Source organism: Sparus aurata, chromosome 1, assembly GCF_900880675.1.
Source record: "Sparus aurata chromosome 1, fSpaAur1.1, whole genome shotgun sequence".
NCBI lineage: Eukaryota > Metazoa > Chordata > Actinopteri > Spariformes > Sparidae > Sparus > Sparus aurata.
The window spans coordinates 33751769-33770803 of record NC_044187.1 but is presented as its reverse complement, the minus strand read 5'-3'; the positions used below and the strand labels follow the sequence as shown (position 1 = coordinate 33770803).

At 40.8% G+C, this 19035-nt stretch overlaps 1 protein-coding gene across 3 annotated transcripts; it reads left to right on the top strand.

Annotated features, from left to right (window-relative positions):
* Nucleotides 1–5014: 5014 nt before the first annotated feature.
* Nucleotides 5015–18717, top strand: rasal3 (RAS protein activator like 3). Of its 3 annotated transcripts, XM_030433531.1 has the most exons (19): nt 5016–5836; nt 8461–8603; nt 8800–8878; nt 9979–10046; nt 10156–10238; nt 11136–11265; nt 11391–11489; nt 11576–12241; nt 12388–12532; nt 12613–12757; nt 12871–13107; nt 13275–13476; nt 13951–14042; nt 14894–15007; nt 16260–16452; nt 16652–16762; nt 16865–17055; nt 17383–17467; nt 18117–18717. In XM_030433531.1, the coding sequence occupies exons 1-19, from the start codon at nt 5209–5211 to the stop codon at nt 18225–18227; spliced, it is 3522 nt and encodes a 1173-aa protein (XP_030289391.1). In that variant the 5' UTR covers nt 5016–5208; the 3' UTR covers nt 18228–18717. The 3 variants fall into 3 exon arrangements, with proteins under 3 accessions (XP_030289399.1, XP_030289391.1, XP_030289407.1); XM_030433539.1 differs by lacking the exon at nt 14894–15007 and having other exon boundaries at nt 5015–5836; XM_030433547.1 differs by lacking the exon at nt 5016–5836 and having other exon boundaries at nt 8800–9404.
* The last annotated feature ends 318 nt before the right edge of the window (nt 18718–19035 follow it).

Sequence of the window (19035 nt, the reverse complement as noted above, 5' to 3'; positions counted from 1 at the left end):
GCTGAAAGGGTAATTGGCACCAATCGTAGACATTTAAGTGTGTTTACTTGGGGAGTGCTTACTCAAATAGTGGGTGGTTAGCATAATGCTCTTTGTGGCTCCACAGGAAACTATTTAATCTGATGAATCGCCTCCAGTGATGTCACTGAGTGGCTAAATTGCATCATGGACAATGTAGGCACCAGGTTTTGAAAAGCAGTCCACTGTTCTAGATTTGTACTCTTGTAACACTGTTGGAGTCATTATCATCACTAAAAAAAAAAAAAAAAAGATTGATATAGCAGAACCAGAGACCTTTTTTATTCAAATCCATCCTTTCCCTTTTCAATTCTGGTGCCTACATTACCCACAATGCAATATAGCCACTGAGTGACATCACTAGAGGCAATTTATCAGATTACACAGAGCTTCCTCTGAAGCCACAGAAGGCTTTATACTGCCCTTTTCACCCATATGCATTAGTATTGTCCATAACCTGTAAACACATTTTCATGTGTAAAATTGCCGATTTTACCCTTTAAAGGGGCATTCCAGTGAATTAAATTTTCTCAGGCTTTTGATCCCCTCGTAATCAAACCTTTACATTCAAGTGTGAATTTTCTCCAAATGAGACATATCTTTGTTTATGAAAATGCTCCAACCTTATCTATATCTCTTTGATTAGAGTTTATAGTTTTACTTATAAGATGAGGGAAAACAAGTTTTTGTTTGTTTGTTTTTTTAGCTGTTCAACATGATATGAAGTGGTGTGTCTTTCCCAGAGGAGTGTCTTTGGTTTCAGCTCTCCTTACAAATGTGTGACCTTGGCAAGCTATTAAACCCCCAAATACCTTGTGTAAATGGAGACATTCCATAGGTAATCAACGCTTGTGTTGGAATCTGATAGTTACTGTAGCACTGATATGTAAAACGAGTAGAGTAAACAAGGGTCATCTTGTATATGAACCAGCTAATTCACACAGCTGAAACACAACACCTCTGCTGTGGTAAAGCTTGAAACGGGAGTTAATTGTAAAAAGTTTGCTTGCAAGCCGCCTCTATTAGGACAATAAATGTAAAAACTGAAAAAAAGAAAGCAAGCAATGAAGTGGTTCATCAATTAACACATGAATACATGTAGACTGTCGACTAAAACATTTGTGTAAACTGTAAGATGTCGTCATTTCCAACTTCTTCCTCTGTTGTTGCACAAATATGTCTGGACTTCGCTATGGCCCGTAAGCTTCTGTGTAGTTCTCAGAGTTAAATACACTCACATCCTAATTATGTAAGCGGTTTAGCAGCGATGGCGGTGGATGATAGCATTAAGGCGATTGTGTTTCAAAGGGCGTGCTTGAGTTGAGTTTGTACAGCTTACACGGAGGCCTCCAACAACACCAAATGTTAAAGAACAACAGCAGTAACAATAAAAAGGTCACACAAGGTCTGACTGGACAATTTGTCCATGGAGAAAGTGGTCCACCGGGATTCCATTATAAAACAGTAAAACTTACAGTGGCCCTGAAAGTCAAACCACAACGACATTTGTTGCTGTGCTTTGCCAAATGTTATTGTTTTTGGTCAAATGTCGTGTTTTGTGAAATCTTGTGTATTATGAAATGAATTTACATTTACATTTAAGGTATTTAGCAGACGCTTTTGTCCAATGCGACTTACAATAATTCATACACACAGTCATACACTGATGGTGGTGGCTGCCATACAGGTGCCAACCAGCACCTCAGGAGCAGTTTGGGGTTCAGTATCTTGCCCAAGGACGCTTCGACATGAAGACCAGGGGAACTGAACCAGCGACCCACCGATAACAAGATGTTTGCTTTCTATGAAATGTTGTTGTGTTATTTGAGATTTGCTGTGTTTAGTTAAATGTTGTTGTGTTTTGACCTTCAGGGGCCACCGTATATAGATCACTTATACCCTAACCATGAAAACAGGATGTGCCAGTAAATACCACAGCTTTGGTTTAGATTGAATCAAGGTCAGAAAAGGTCATTGTGTCTTGTGTTGTTCTGTGGTTCATTGACTTTCACTTGGGCACAAACACAATATATGTATCATTCAGAGGAGCGTGACAAGTCGTGTTCATATGCCCCCTTGGATTCTTCTCCTTTCCTTGTATAACTATTCCCTTTACTACCTGCACCCTCAACAGTCCGATAAACGCAGGAAGCAGGGAAGTCATGTTTACACATCATCACGTGAGGCACATGCAACCCTCTGGAGGTCTTGTTCTAGGCGTGCTTGGTTGTTGGAAATACTATATGCGGTGAGTTCAAGGCCAGTGGAGGACCTTTTTTAAAAGCATAGGTACTTATTCATGATGGGCAAATGTATACATCTCAATATGAGTCATTTAGGGGCCAATAACTATCTCCAGATGCTTGCATATTTTGTCACATTTGCAGTTTGCAACCTTTCAAGCAGATAAAAGAGAATATTGCACGTTTGTATGGAAAAATAAATGATCCATGGTATCACCTGTGAACATTTTCAATGGATGTGTGCTATCCCCTAGTGGACAATGGCTGCAGCTGCAACAACATGGAATTCGGAAGGCTTAAAGGTAATGCAAACTGATATTCTCTACAGAGCAAAACGTTCTACACATAACACACAACTGTCGGTCCTTTATGTCATCATTCTGACGCATCACCGCTCTCTCCTTTAGTCTAGGTCATCCACCTTACCTGTTTTTACTCTCTCTGCTGTTTTTGCTGTCTAAACTGCCAGTGTCAAGGCCCTGTCTACAACTGTGTGTGGGATACATTATCCTACAGAAGTGACAAAGATTCATGTACAACTGACACTCCATCACTCAGCCTTCACCCAGTTTATGTTTTTAGTCATGCTCGCCATGTGGTTACAAGGATGACAGTCTTGGTTTGTCCACCAGCCTCAGTAATTATTAGACAGAGTCCACACACACATTGATGGTCCCAGAGGATGGCTCCCACTGACCTTGGTGATCCCCTGACTTTCATTTAATGCCACCGGCTTGTTATAGTTTCGATTTATACAGTGAAATGTAAACATTTGCGAGATCGATTCAGGATTCTCAGACTAGTGCCATGAACTGGTTGGCATTAGTGGTTTTGGGCAAAATCTTTAAACAATTAATGGATTGGATTGCCATGAAAGTTGTTGCAGACATTCATGCTCCCCTCAGGATGAATTCTAATAACTTTGATGATTCATTAAAGCTCAGTTTTATCTTAAACTTCAGCTTGTGACTAATAACCTGACTTTCCCATAAGTCTCAGCTTTACTTTAAGGACCAGTTACCAAATGTTAGCATGCTAACACACTAAAGTATGGTGAACACGGCAAACATCAGCATGTTAGAATTGTTTTTGTGAGCATGTTGGCATTTGGCTTAAATCAACACTTTGCCAAGCCAGCATGACTGTAGGCTCTGTCTTGTTTTCAGCAGCTGTGAGACTTGTTGTCATTTTAGCAAACTTCCTGTCTGTTCTGCAAATAGAAATCCCCTCCCTGCTGCCTACCGTAATCACCAGACATAGCAGCAACTAGGGAGATCCTGCATTTAGAGTTTACTGTTCTGATTGGATAAAGTGAGCAGGGGTACCTGACATTTTCTTTTCCTTTTCTACTGCATGAGCAGGGGGAGTAGAGACATTTCTTACTGCGATTATCATCATTATTGATGACTCTGTTGACTGTCTTCTTAATCAGTTCGCTAATTGGTCCGTCTATCAAATGTAACAAAATACTGGAAAATGCCCCGAATGATTTCCCTCCATCATGTTTGTCCAACCAACAGTCCAGAAAACCACAGATCTTTCTGTTTCCCAGCATGCACATCAAAGCACCACATTCTCACACTTTAGAAGCTGGAATCAGTTGTTGTTTATTGGTTTGTCCGTTTGATTTTGACTAAATTACTGAATAATTCGGCTGAAATTATCATTCAATTGCTGAAAAAGTCCCTGATTAATTTTTGTCTATAGACTTGCGGCTCTGCAGCCAAAGTCCCTTTGGGCTCAGTATTATTTCAAAACCATTATCAATATCAAAGCAAAGCCACCAGGGGGACTCAGTGATACAAGACAACAATGTAATTTCCCAGAAGTTTCATGTCGATGATTATTTAATGATATAAGCAATTATTAATCTTTGCAGAGTGGTTCCTAGGTCATCATTTAAATTGTATTTTGAAATACCTTGACTGGACCAGATGAGGCCCAAAAAGCAGTTTTGAGAAATGCAGTTTACAAATTAAAATGTCTAGATATTATATTTAACATGGTGAGTGCTCTAATGTCATCAGCAAATGTCTGTCCACTGGCAACGGCTGACACACGCATCCGCCACACTGGGACACAGTGATCCTGCAGGTGTGTACGAGCAGAGAGCAGCATGAGAGCAGGAAGTGGCTTTCAGACTACGACAAACCGATCTCAGTAGGAAGTGCAGACGCGCATTGACAGGAAACTGCTCTTAACAGTCAACAGCCCTTACACCCACAGGTATCTGATAACATGAGGACACTGTCTGTCTTTCACTGAGAGACTGCTTTATTGATCACAGGCAGTATGTGTGCACTAGACCTTTACTTTACACCTTTGTTGGAGAGCAGAGATGTTGTCACTTAAAGTATATGATAGATTTTGACTAATAATGAAGATTGAGGTGTGAATAAGGGTTGCACTTGTATTCAGTAAAATATGATCGTTTTACTGAATGTTAAACCAGAACACAATCTATGCCAGAATAAGTCTGATTTCTTTAAGAAAACCTGCGTCAGGTGTTTAAGAGGACATCAAAGGTGAATCACGGATTAATTTGGAGAAAAACCTTAGACAATAAAGCAGAACAGGAAGTGAAGAAGAAGGGAAGTATTAAGTGAAAATTTAAAGAGCAGAAAAAAATTGTGACATTTCTGCTGGTAAGAGAACTTCTCTGTGCCATTGTGAGTGAGACGTGCTGGTAGGTGCAGGAAAACAACCACATTCAGTGTGCTGTCAGAGCAGCCAGGCGGATGACGTTTTGCAAGACAGGAAACGAGAGAAGCAGTGAAATAGAACCAGTGAAGGCAAAGACTCATTTGTCATCCTCAGCAGCCTCCAAGATAGAAGCAGTAGAAAAGCAAGGCGAGGTCTCCTATGAAGGTATTTGAATTTTGTCTTGTGCATCCTTGAGACGAGAGACAAAACTTGAGTCTTGCTCCAAAAAACAAACAAAACTGAAATGGGCACCGAGGAGAAAGATTTAGAGCCTCCAGCTCAACAACCACCAAAGGAGCAGGAATCACCAGAGAGAGAAAAGGAATCTTCTGTGGAGCCTCCTCAAGGTCAAACATCTGAGACTGCCGACCCCCTCAACACATACAAGTGGCACACCGGTTCCAAGGCAACACTCGATGAGGTGAAAGAAGAAGGAGAAGGAGGAGCAGCTCCTTCCACATCTACAATGGATAGGATTCAGAAGGCCTCCACCAACAAATGGAGCAAAATGCAAAACTGGCGTAAGGCCCTGAGCGAGGACACTGGAGAAAAGAATTCATCCAGTGGGAAAGGTGGAGAGGGAGCCAAGGCAGATAAAGGCGCTGGTGGAACCAGAAAGAACCCCTTCAGAAGGGCCCTGTCCGAGCCTCCTGGGTCACTGTTTGCCGCCCTGACCCCCTCCTCCAGCTCTGCCAATTCAGCTCAAGCAGCCTCATCATCAGCTGCTGCAGAGGCCTCAGGGGTCTCCTCCACCGACCCTTCACAGAGAGCAGGCGGAGGGGCGCTCCTAAAAAAGTACCTGAGGACTGTGTCCCAGAAGCTCAAAAGGCCCAAGCTGCAGACTCGGAGCAGCACCCCCAACTTACTGCCAGGTAATGCCAAGTTATCTCAAAGTATACATACACTCAAATTGTATTATCCTTGTCACTCAGTCCTTCAATTTCATGTTGGCACAGTAGTTTACATGTCAACTCTTGATATTTTAAACATCAAGTCAAATGTGAATACTTAACAACATTTTGCTTTCATGTAGCGAAACGGTTACCTCAGGTAGTTCAAGCATGGTTTCCTTAGAAAAAACAACTAAAAGAAATGTAGTTACTCCAACAAGCATATTTCAATAATTATTGAAATAAAAACCTTTATTGTAGTTTTGCATTTACTGCATATCAGATCAATCAGTGAGTACAGTAGGTGGGCTTTGTGTGACTTCCTTTACATTGACACGTGGTAAATATGAATGTGTCATCATTATTATTGTTATCTTAGTATATAGTGCCATAAACATACTCAGAAAATAAAAGAAATTACTACACTACACAACAAAAGCTGTGAAGCTTAGCAATAAGATGACCTTAAAGAGGAACTTAAAGAAATAGAGGTACTCTTTCAAAGATAAAATAACAAATCTTAGTTATCTAGTTAGTCAGTTAAAGATTGTTGGGGTTAAATGTGGGGAAACTTCTTCACTATTCACGATTTTCCAGCAAAAGAGCACAATAAATATCTTGGAAGAAATATTAAGAAATACCAGACATCACTGGCTTGACCTATCATTGAATTAGAGCTTGAAAAAAAACAACTTCTGTAATTTACATTTACCAGCAGAATATGCTGGTTTATAAAGTTTATAAATCGGGTTTTCTCTGTAAGTTGAGTAAAGTTGTGATCACACGTAATGAACTGAAATGGGGATAATGGTTAAAATGACACCTGCAACACATCAGCACGTTATCGCTGACATAGTGAGCATGTAAGCATGCTGTCGTCATCTTTTATCCCTGACAGAAAAATGCTAGTGTGGCTCTAAACTCTTAATATACACCCCCCAACTCCACAAGGTTTCGGACAGAGCAGAAGGCCAGATGTAACATAGCTATAACTTAATGGCTCCACTTAAACCTTATCTTAAAGATTTAAATGCAAATCAAATGTTCATATCTGATAACAGATCTGCTTCACTGATAAAAAGCCACTTACTAGTATATAAGATACATATACAGTTTTCACCCTAACACACTAATATGTACTTTAAATATTCAAAACGGTAGTCATCAAAATAAAGCCAAATATTTTTGCAAATTTATAGTACTTTTCTACATATGTAGTAGTACTCCCCAAAACTGGTAAACACACTTCAATAAAAATGGTTAAAAAAAAGGTTAAAAATGGTAGATTTACCCTTTAAGCAGGGCTGTAACCCCACTCTATTCGACCATTACTGGACAGTATCAACAACTATTTGTCTCATATCCTTTGGACACAGAAATCAAGTTTCTGTTAAAGGCAGATGATCGGTCCATTTTCTCTCCCACTGAAAAAAAAACACTGAGACCTTCTTTATTGATCAGGCTCTGATGGTTCACATTAAAAAGACAAACACCATCACTTTCTAAAAAAGGTCAAAACTGAAGAGAAGTTACCAAGAAATTAAATGCAGCTGAAACTGAAGAACAACAAACCGACATATCTAGATTTACAAACCACTCCCCCGGGAAACTTCCGCTCTGCCGAGAAGCAACTGATACAGAGATGTGTTCAAAAAAGTAAAAACCCTTCACACAGAGTCAAAAAAAAAAAGATTTAAAACATTAATTCAGGGCTCAATTAGCTTAATATTCTTTATATCTATAATATTCTACTTTAGATTGGTCAAAAGTCCCTTCAGCCAGCTGATACTGAGGCCTGTTGAAACTAGGTCAACATTGTGGCAGCTACAAGAAGAGAATTTGAAAAGTTTACATCAATACTCAGTGAATATTTGGGCCTAAGCTGACAATTGGCTATGGCAGACTAACTGACCCGTTAACCGAGAGAAATATTAGAAACACAGACAACGATCATCTATGCATTAGATTAATTGGCTTTGTTTATTTTATTTTACTCTCATTCATTGTATAAAATGTGACTTCCAGTCATCATCTCTTTATCTCTCCTTTGAGACTATCAGAGGTTTTTATTGTTGCAATATTTAATTATCAATCTTTCTGTCCTACATCTCTCCTATGTTGATCATAACTTACATTTAATTGCTATTTGTAGTTATTTAACTGTTATTTTTAATCTGCACATTATTGTACTTTAGCAAAACATGTCAACCAACATGTCATTTAAGCTTGTTAAGTAGAAGAAAACCTAAGATAGCATGAAAATTCATGTTGAAGGACATGTGCATGAAAGAAAAAAATTTAAAGCGACAGAGAAAAAACAGGATGTGCGCAGCTCCTCCTGGTGTGTCATGAAACGAGAATGATAGCATCAGAAGCTCTGGCAACTCCGTATATAGGAGTGGCAAAGTGCTGTGTAAGATAAATGCTATTATGCTATAATCATATAGAGTCTGCTCCCCAGAGTTAGAGATATCATGTTATTCATTTTGCCAAATCTCTCTACTGTGGGATTGTATGGTACGGATAGAGCTCTTGCAAGTCAGTTCTATGTATGCTGTGCAGTAATCATATCTGTGTGCTTGTGTGTGCACGTGCTTGTGTGGCAGAGGGGGGTGAAACATCAGCACCTGCACACGCCAGCCTAACCCTCCCAAGACTCCAATGGGCCCCGCCTCAGGAGGTCCCCTTATGGGACATTAGCAACTGCATGCTTGAAGATGGACAAATTCTCATTTCTCCAGAGGAAGAGGTACCGACACATACATACACACCCATCACCAACTTACATATTTAACTGAAAGAACATGTGAAAGTTTTAACTAGATGGAAAGGTGAAAACATTTCCACTGACAAGAGCACAAACAGTTTATAGACTTCAGTGTGTGTGCGTGTGTGTGTGTGTGTGTGTGTGTGTGTGTGTGCGTGTGTGTGTGTGTCTTTCTCAGCCAATGATGTGGACCCGAAACCGTGTCAGCAGTTGCCTGTCCAACCTCAGCATGCAGAACCTCGTAGATATCGACACAGGTTAACACATCACCCACACACCCATATGTGTAAATTAAGCAAAAGGAAGAAAGAAATGATGCATTTAAAATTCAGCGAAGACCATCAGGAGTTTGGGCAGGCTTCAAATGCACAACAGCTTCTGACATCATTACAACACTAAGTGTAATTTCGCAGACAGCCACAGAGGAAATAGCTGAATGTTTATTCGTGCGAGTGAATGTCAAATTGCTTCCTCTAAGTTTTTGGGGAAGATAAGATCACGCCTGGGTGTTCTAGTGGTCCAATAACTGCTCAGAGAGAGACAGAGAAAGGTTAGTCAGTATCTGCTTCCATTCAACTCTGGTGTTTTGCTTAGAAGAGCTCTGAAGCTACACTGTGGAAGCGACTTATGCCGGATTGACCGTGTCACCAACAACATATGTTAATGACGAGAGGAAGGCATCACTTAACTTAGAGGGGCAGACATCGTAATAACAAGACTGTGGAACACCTCTGGGCTAAATGATGGGATTTAGACGCTGGATTGTTTGTGGTGGGACGCTGGGTAAGCAAACAAGAGCGAAAATCTCTCTGACAGTACTTTACTCTTTAATCTTCTACATTCACCTATCTTTCCCTTCAAACTTAAGGCTTTAAAAAAAAGTGAGTCTATAGAGACCACTCGTGGGAAATCATGGCTGAATGTAATTTTCTAATTTAAGTTTCAGCAAATCATGAAATGGGTTTCATTAATAGAGTCGATGCTGGTGAAGTTGACACAAGTTGAATACTTTATTCAGAAAACTGCAGTTCCAGCTAAATACCACATCCTGTATGTCTTAATCGCAAAGTATTTGCTCATCTTAGAGCCTTAAAAAATGTTGTGAGAGTTTACTCATTCTTCTGTGGAAGTGCAGACATGAGTGCTGGCAGTGGTTGTGGAGCTGTGGTAAAAAAAAAAAAAAAAAAGTTTTGGATATTTGATGGTTGGATGACTCAGGAAAATATAATAGGAACATACAAAGTATCTCCCGTGCATGTAAAAGACATGAATTAGTAAATTGGAAAAAACTGACATCAAAATGACATTCTTTGGTTTATTATCAATATTACAAAATTATTTTTTTCCTGATATTTAGAATGCAGCCCCGACCACATGGGCCTGCCGGGTGGGCCTCGACCAAAGAACCAAGATGGCGGTGTGAGGGTGAGTGTTTTACATACCCGAGATAAAAATCATTCCGCTTGCCCTGGATTTCCTGTTTATGTAATACATAATTGCTCTCATACATCATGCTTGCCTTCTTCACTCTTAGGCACTGATCAAGAGACGTCTCGAGAGCAGGGCGAAGAGGAACAGCAACACCCAAATGAACCCAGGACTAAGCAAAGGAAGCAGGTAAAGTTCATTATAGGCTGATGGTTGTTAGCTTGATCATGTGGGCACCCTGGACATCTGCTCTGAATCTTATGACAATCCATCCAGAAGTTGCTAAGACAGGCCACAAAAAACTCCATAAAACTAACTTCATGGTGGCACATGGGAAAAACTCACAGAGCTCACCAGAATCCGTATGCTACATCCTCCCAGGACCATGACTGTGCAAAAATATAATGACAATCAATTAGCCCTTTAGGACCAAAGCAGTTCAGGTGCTGGTTTAGAGCCAGTGCCAACCCTGGAACCAGTTCTCCGTGTTTGGACAGCCAAAGAACAGGCTCTCGGCCAGGAGAACTGGTTCCAGAGTGGCCCCAACATATTGCTTAAAGAATCACTTCCATCATGGGCAGGGTGGGGTTATCATGACCAAGGTCAAAAGTTTACATACACTTGTAAAGAACATTTTTCAGTTCCAAGGATTTCTGCAGCTTTCAGTTTTTCTACCAGAAGCTTACTCAAATATTCGAACTACTGTTTATATATTTTTGAGCCAGCAGATTTGGTTATATTTTCAGAAGACCTATGATAAATTAATTGGACCAAACCAAACACCATTACTGTTTTTTGTGACATATTATTTTATGTTCCACTCATTCCATCACAGAAAATGTGATGTGTGAAAATGTGAAAAACAAAAACATGTGTATGTAAACCTTTGACCACGACTGTGTATTAGGTGTGTGTACATAATGTAACCTTTAATATTACCAGCGCTCTGAAGTTCTACATAGTGCTAGTGTCTTATGGGTGTGGCAACGAGTTTAAGTAATTATATTACCCTCGACAAATCATGGTATTTGAGCCTTTTATCAATTCCCTTGTGGCTGACATTTCTACTGTGTGTTTATTTCAAAGGCACTATGGTTCCCGGGAGTCTGTGTCAATTCCAGTCAGTCCAGTGGGGAGTCTGGATCTGAGTGCAGACACAAGCACTGTCATCAGGCCAGTCCACAGCTCCATTCTGGGGGAGAAGTACTGCTTTGAGGTACACTTTGACTTGTGCTCCCTCAGGTTTCTCAGGGAGCGTCGTACACATGCCTCCACTGTGTCAAAATAAGGAAATTCCCTACTAATGCTTAGAGGATTCTGTTTGTTTCAATATACCTATAGGTGATAAACTCTGAGAACACCCACTGCTTTGGCTGCTCCTCAGCTGCAGAACGTGACCGTTGGATTGAAGACCTAAGGCGGGCTGCTCAGCCCAATAAGGTAAGCCATTAGCGATCAGCGCTAAAAGATGTGTTATGCAAAATGGAATTGCTGATAATAAAAACTAAATGCATTATTGTTCACAGGATAACATCGAGCGCACAGAGAACTCCCTGAGTCTGTGGGTAAATGAAGCTAAGGATCTCCCACCCAAACGGCGTTATTACTGCGAGGTACACCTGGATGGGACCCTGTTTGCCCGCACCAGCAGCCAAGCTGTCGGCAAGCCATCTAACCGATCCAGCGTGGCAGGTGACGGATCTACTGGAGGCCCAGCGGCAAGCGGAGGTGCAGCTGGAGGGTGTCAGTTATTCTGGGGGGAGTTCTTTGAGCTTGACAATCTGCCATGCATCTCCCAAATCACCCTGCACATCTTCCGCGAAGAAGATCCAAAGAAAAAGCGTCACTCACGGGACGAGTCTAGTCTGCACCCACTGGGCAGCGTGGCCATACCTTTAGATGAGATCAGAGGGAGGACCTTTCAGGAGAAGTGGTATCCCATCACCCCATTCAAGGCTTCGGGCACAGCAGGGAACAAAGAACTCCTGGGGCCACAGGCTTCTCTCCGCATCAAGGCCCGTTTCCAGAATTTGCAAGTGCTGCCCATGGAGAAGTACAAAGAGTTTGCTGAGTATGTCACGGTCGACTATGTGGAAATGTGCACAAGCCTGGAGCCACTTCTGAATGTGAAGGGAAAGGAAGAGCTGGCAGGAGCTCTAGTCCATGTACTACAGAGTATCGGCAAAGCCAAGGTAGACAAAACAGTCTGAATGAAAATGCATAGTGTGGAAATCCCACACTGGGAAAAAACTCAAATGTTATGTAATCTAAAAAATAAAAAATACAACAACAAAAGAAAAACCACACGTGTGTTTTTAATTGATTGTGTCTGCTTCAGGAGTTCCTGGTTGACTTAGGCGGTGCAGAAGTGGAGCGTCTCGGAGAGAGGGAGGCACTGATCTTCAGAGAGAACACATTGGCGACCAAAGCCATTGATGAGTACATGAAGCTGGTTGGCCAGAAGTACCTCATTGACACACTAGGTAGGGTGAATCAAAGGTGGCTTGTTGTAAATGGTATGGGTTTTTGCTTTGTTTTCACTGTGCTTTCTTTTTCACCGCAGGGGACTTTATCACTCGTCTTTATGCATCGGTTGAGAACTGTGAAGTTGACCCTCGTAAATGTCCTGCATCCGAACTGTCAAACAACCAAAAGCACTTGACGGAAGCCTGTGAGGAGGTGGTGCAAAAGATTATTAAGATCCATGGGTGAGAGAAGAGAGGTCATCATAGACAAATATATAAATGACAAACGTGAAATGTTTAGGTTAGCTGATGTCAAATTCACATCGTCTGATGCTCGGTATGTTTCTCGCCTTCAGACCCTTTCCTGAAGAGTTGAACAAGATCTTCTCTAGCTGGGTGGAGCTGTGTGAAGACCAGTGCAAACCAGAGATTGGCCAGCGTCTCATCTCTGCTTCCCTCTTCCTTCGCTTCTTATGTCCTGCTATCCTCAGTCCTTCTCTTTTTGGCCTGACACAGCCTTATCCAGAGCCAAACACCCTGCGCACCCTCACCTTAACTGCCAAAGTTATACAGAATTTGGCCAACTTCACCCAGTGAGTGTCCTCTTATCTGTTTAGACAAGATTGAATACTTTGGTGTATTTATAGCTGAGAAAAACATATTTTGACAAACTGAAAAATTAGTATTCTAGAAATGTCCAGGCATTTTCTTAATTTACTAGAGGTAAGTTGAGTAAATTGCATTTTCTTTTCGGATTCAGGTTTGGAGAGAAGGAGGAGTACATGCTCTTTATGAACGATTTCCTGCAGCAGCATTGGGATGGAATGAGAGGCTTTCTACAAACAGTGTCCAATTCAGACACCGAAATCCCAATGACTTCCTTTGATGGTTATGTGGACCTGCCTCTGCGCTTGGCTGTGTTGCATGGCCTGCTGGTAGACATCATCTATCAGAAAGATCAGGTAGGACAATACAAACGCGTCCAGATTAGTAGTTAGTTTGTATAACCCTCATTATCATTTGTGCGTAGTTGTACTTGAAGTTTGTGCATGATTGGACCAAAGGACAGTTAAGGACATAATTTTCCCTACACATGGTTCAGTTTGGAGAGTCATATACACAGGAAGTATTGTAACCATGGACCATTTTTGATGTGGCTGCTAGCTCTACTCTATTGGACCCAAGAGAACTAAAGAGTTAAACCCCTGTTTACTTTCTCACATCCACACACCTGACTAACCCCTTTGTGTGAATGTTGAATTGGTTGTTTTGGAAAGTTACTGACGTATATGTTTGCATTAGATTCTGACTCAGGTTTGCATGTACAGCTTGCCTAAATGACTTTTTTCCCTATCCATACAAGGTATCAAGATACTGATGGCATGCTTAAAGATTGTACTAAATAGGAGCTAACATGCATCTTGTTTCTTCCTCAGGAAACAATTGACAAGCTGCACCCTCTGCCTTCAATTCTGAACCAGATAACAGAGTCCCTGGGCCCTGAAGCACCTCGTATCCTAGTTAGCAGGTGTGTTTTAGACCTGTATCTTTTTTGACTTGTCAGCAAGTTGTGATGTATTATGAATTTGAACATGCTGCTTTTACTTGTTACTTAAACAAACATTTGATGGACGTTCTCAGTCCTCCAGTTCATGGTAAATCTAAGTGCTGTATTGTAGGCAGCTGGACTGGTTCAGTTTCTTGAAGACATTTCACCTCTCATCTAAGAGGCTCTTTCAGTTCTAACTATCTGGAGGGGAGTTTGCAGGCTTTTAAACTCTGTGTGCAAATGTCCTCACAGAGTTGTTAAGGACAAGTGTGAGCAAGTTAATGGGGTCTATTCTAGGCCGAGACACATCCTCTTTCCAAGTTTCATGGGAATCCCTTCAGCAGTTTTTTGTAATCCTGCTGATAAACCAACCAACATACAGACATAGGCAAAAACATAACCTCCCTGTCAGAGGTACTTAAGAGAGTCCAGTACAGCGATCACTTTGGATAAATGATTCTCACAAAATTTCAAATTAAAATCCTAAACAATTATCATTGCAAAACTTTGAGCATTTAGGATATTATATGCACCATGTGCAAAATAAATGTCACTATATTTTACTGCAACAAGTCTGTGGTTAGTATTATTAGTGGACAACACTGACGGGCAGGTAGCCTTTATCAGTGAGCTCTGAGTTTCAGAGTCATTTGGGCCACTTGTTGGTCCCTACTAGCCTTCTTGTGGGTTGCAAAGGCTAGATGAGCTTCAGTGTGAATGGTTGTTAAGCTATCTGGGGAATGAACTCAGTACTGCATTGTAGGTGAGTGATAAGTAGTGTGTTAGGCCACCTCCTCTGATCAAAGACTTAAGCAAGTGCTCTCTTGCAGTGAAATGGACCAAGCCAAGCCAGTGTACATTCCTCCTAAAGACTTGGGCAAATACAGCCCTCACCAATCCTCCCTTCAGCAGCTTCCTGGGGACTCCAAGAGCCTACGAGACGGGTATGATAGTTGCCTGTCTGTGACAATGTCAGATTGCCCCTTAAATTTTTGTACCAATAAACCACCTTGTCATACATTTCACTTCTGCCACTTGTCAGGTATGATTTGTGGTGGCTACCATGCAGGTTGGCCAGACTTCCTTGGATGCTAGATCTCAAGCTATGTACCCCAGATCATTTGGTTCTCCCATGTCAGTATATATGTAACCCTTCCATTAGGTTCATCGGTCTCCTCACAATCAAACCTGCTCAGATACCTCCACAGGTAGTGTCAGGGAGACATCCTGATCAAATGCCGAACCTTAACTGGTCCTTCTCAATGCCAAGGTGTAACTGTTCTACTCAAAGCTTACTCTGGTTGTCTGAGCTGTTCACCCTATCCAGTCACATGTGTCCACAGCCACGTTCTTTACACATAGAGGTTAGAAGTAGATTAAATGGTGACTAGTTTAGCAGTCAGTAGAGTGCTGACTCAGCCAAGGCCCAACAGTTTAATTCAATTAAGCCTAATCCGATATCAAACTCAATTGCCCTGTATCACTCTAAACTTTAAACCACCCGTAACTGCTTAACCACAATTTAAGCTTGCAAGATCCAGGATCTGCATCAAATGGTACCCAGATAGATACCAGCCCCCAAATGCACCTGCATTTTTTTTTTTATCAAGAGCCATGCATTAATCCCTGAGAAGAACTGACATAAATTAAGATGTGCACCTTTATCTGGATATGCACCAAAAGTGAATGGGGTCTATTCTAGGCCGAGACACATCCTCTTTCCAAGTTTCATGGAAATCCCTTCAGCAGTTTTTCTGTAATCCTGCTGATAAACCAACCAACATACAGACATGGGCAAAAACATAACCTCCCTGTCAGAGGTACCTAAGAGAGTCCAGTACAGCAATCACTTTGTACAAATGATTCTCACAAAATTTCAAATTAAAATCCTAAACAATTATCATAGAAAAAGCTGAGGATTCTCCTGAAGAAACTTCGAGCATTTAGGATATTATATGCACCATGTGCAAAATAAATGTCACTATATTTTACTGCAGCAAGTCTGTCGTTGGTATTATTAGTGGACAACACTGACGGGCAGGTAGCCTTTATCAGTTCCGAAAACATAAATCCACATAGCGTATAGTACATATATTGGATTATATAACCTGCTAAAATGATTTTCAGATTTTCCTAATGCAATCATTTGATGTATGGCGCTGAAATGATTAATACATTAATTAATCAATTTAACAGAGATGTCAAGACTCGGAGGAGTGTTAGAGAGAGAGAGAGGAGGCCAGTAACCAGAACTCAGAGTGCTCCACACAGACGTCCTGGTCATGCAAAACATGCCTTGAAGAGGCAGACAAGTTCTGAAGCTCTGCCTACAGCTGACCACGAAGAAGTGGTGGAGCCCAACCAGCCACACATCTCATCACCAAATACTGTGAGTGAAAAGAGGAACTGTGACTAAAGGTCTGCTATTTTGGCTCCGGAGCTAAACAGATCATGTTTTCTTCCCATGCATATTGCATTTTTATAATTTTTCTTTGTTAGCTATAGTACTATTTGTTTATATTTGTGATAGTATGAATGGAGAGGTCAATTAGAAAGAATCATGGAAACATTCTTTCTTCTTGTTACAGAAGCCCAGTATCAAACGTACACCTGCACCAGTTCCCTGGATCAAAGTCAACCAGAACAGGGAGTCAAGTGAGATGAAGACTGAGAATGAGCAGTTAAGCGTACTGGACAGAGTATGTCAAATCTTCCTCTCTCTAAAGTGCCATCATTCTGTCCGTATAGTGTATGACTTCAGTGTTGTTTCATTACATGTTAATTTGTAATTCACATACCAGCATGCCCAAGAGCTGTCAGAGCTTCGTCTGGGAATAGAGAGGGTGACAGAGTGTGAGCTGGACATGGCAAAGCGTCTGGAAGACTTCATCATCCAAAGCCAGGACCAGAATGCAACGCTGCAGGCTGAGGTGATGGAGCTCCAGAACATGCTGGCTGTCCGAGAGGAGCAGCTCGCCAGTGCCACCTTCAGGTGAGATAGTAAAAGTTCATGTTTTATTTGTTTGCAATTATATTCAGTTTTCAAAGTAAATATATTTATTACACGTGCATTCTTATGTGATTGTTATGCATATGTGTCTGCATACTCTATCAAGTCTACGTGTTATTACTTTCACTCATTCTCATAAAGTTTAATTAAGCTGTTGATGCTTCATTTGGATTGGGTGCAGAGAGGCAGTAGGGAAGGCTGTGTTTTGATAGTTATCACTAATGATCAGTAGATTATTTTATGTTTCCACATAATTTGTCACTAAGGTGTGCTGTCCTCTTCTAAGTCTCTTCTATGTGTTTTTCACAGGCTGGGTGTGATTGAGGAAGAGAGGGAGGAAGATGAGAGGAAGCTAAGTGTTGCCATTGCAGCAGCCGAACGAATGAATGTCCTGGTAAGACAGACAGAGAAACCCTGTTACCGAGCTTTTTTTCAATAAATAGTTCAACTCACAGTTCAATTTTTGGCAGTTCATCCGCATCTCAGTCAAAATTGACCATCAAATGCTGTTGTCTATCATGTGTGGTTCGTTACTATACGCTGGCTTACTTTATCTATCAGTAATTTTGGCGGCTACAAGCTGGAAAGAATTGAACTGTCGTCAAACAAACAAAAACGTTCTGAAGCTGATTATTTGCACTATACTAAAACACAAATAGTTTTAGTGGGGAGAATATGGAAGATAATGAAATAGAAAAACATTAGACATTTTGGATCCAAAAAATTGGATTATGCTGCAAGAGCCATTTAAGACACCTAATGCAACGCTAATCTAGGGTCCTGAAATATAAATCAAATTATTTGAGACGTGAACTGTGGTTGAATAGATGGTGAACTCTTTCTAATTTTGCACCTTACTCATGCAGTCTATGTTAATGTAGTTGTTATCAGTTAAGATGCAATATGCAATGCATCTTTTCGAGGATATTTACTGTGGAGGTGTTGTGGTAGAAACCCTGTCACTGACAGTGTACAACAGTTTAATTGCATGCATGAGTGAGTTAATGGAAACATATTCAAAGCTGTGTTCTATGTTTTAACAGGAGGAGCAGTTTGCAGGCCTGCTTAAGGATCTCCACCAGCTAACTGAGGCCTACAATGGTGGCCAAAACAACATACAGCGTCCTGAAAAGCCACACATAAACAGCAACTGAACCCTGACCGTAAAAAGATTATGACCCACAGTATCATGTTCTTGTGTAAATAAATACATACATTCTATAAAATTAATGTGGAAACCACTGCCTCAAGTCACAATAATGGTTTTCTGATCAGGTGTACGCTTATTTCACAAAGATATTCAACAGGGACGTGAGGAGACAAACCTTGACCGAGTTTAACATTATTTGCGACAGGATTTATCTGCATGTCAGCTTTCACTGTATCTTAGCTAGAGATGTGTTTCACTTGTAAACATTTGTGATAAATAAAAGAGATCCAACCTGATGTGTTTATGTTGCATATGCATTCTGCAGCAGGTCACTGTAGTGACAAGCAGCTACTTTACTTGAGTACAGTTTTGAGGTATTTGTAGTCGACTTTAACTTTTTTATCATCATAAGAAATGTACGTCTGTTGCAATGAACACTGTAACATGGGACCACCACGATAAATCGATAGTGTAATAAAGTGACTGTACATGTGGTGCGTTGTTTTATTATAATTTCATCAAAGTGCTTGTCCTGTCCTTACATTCAGCTGGTATACTACCTAAAGATATAGTGCCAAAAACTGTCATCCGTTTCAAAACCCAGAATTGGTTTTATTTCTCTTACAGTCTAGAGCCAACAGGACTGAATTGCTAGACAATTCCAAAAAATATGGAAGTGGTGATAAATGACCAGATTTCAGTCTAGCATTCTGTAAAAACTTTCTTCTCAGAGTGATGAAAAAAAAATAATAATAATATTCTTCCATGAAAATTCTCCCCACTGGCCAGAGCTGGAAGTGGCAGATTGTATT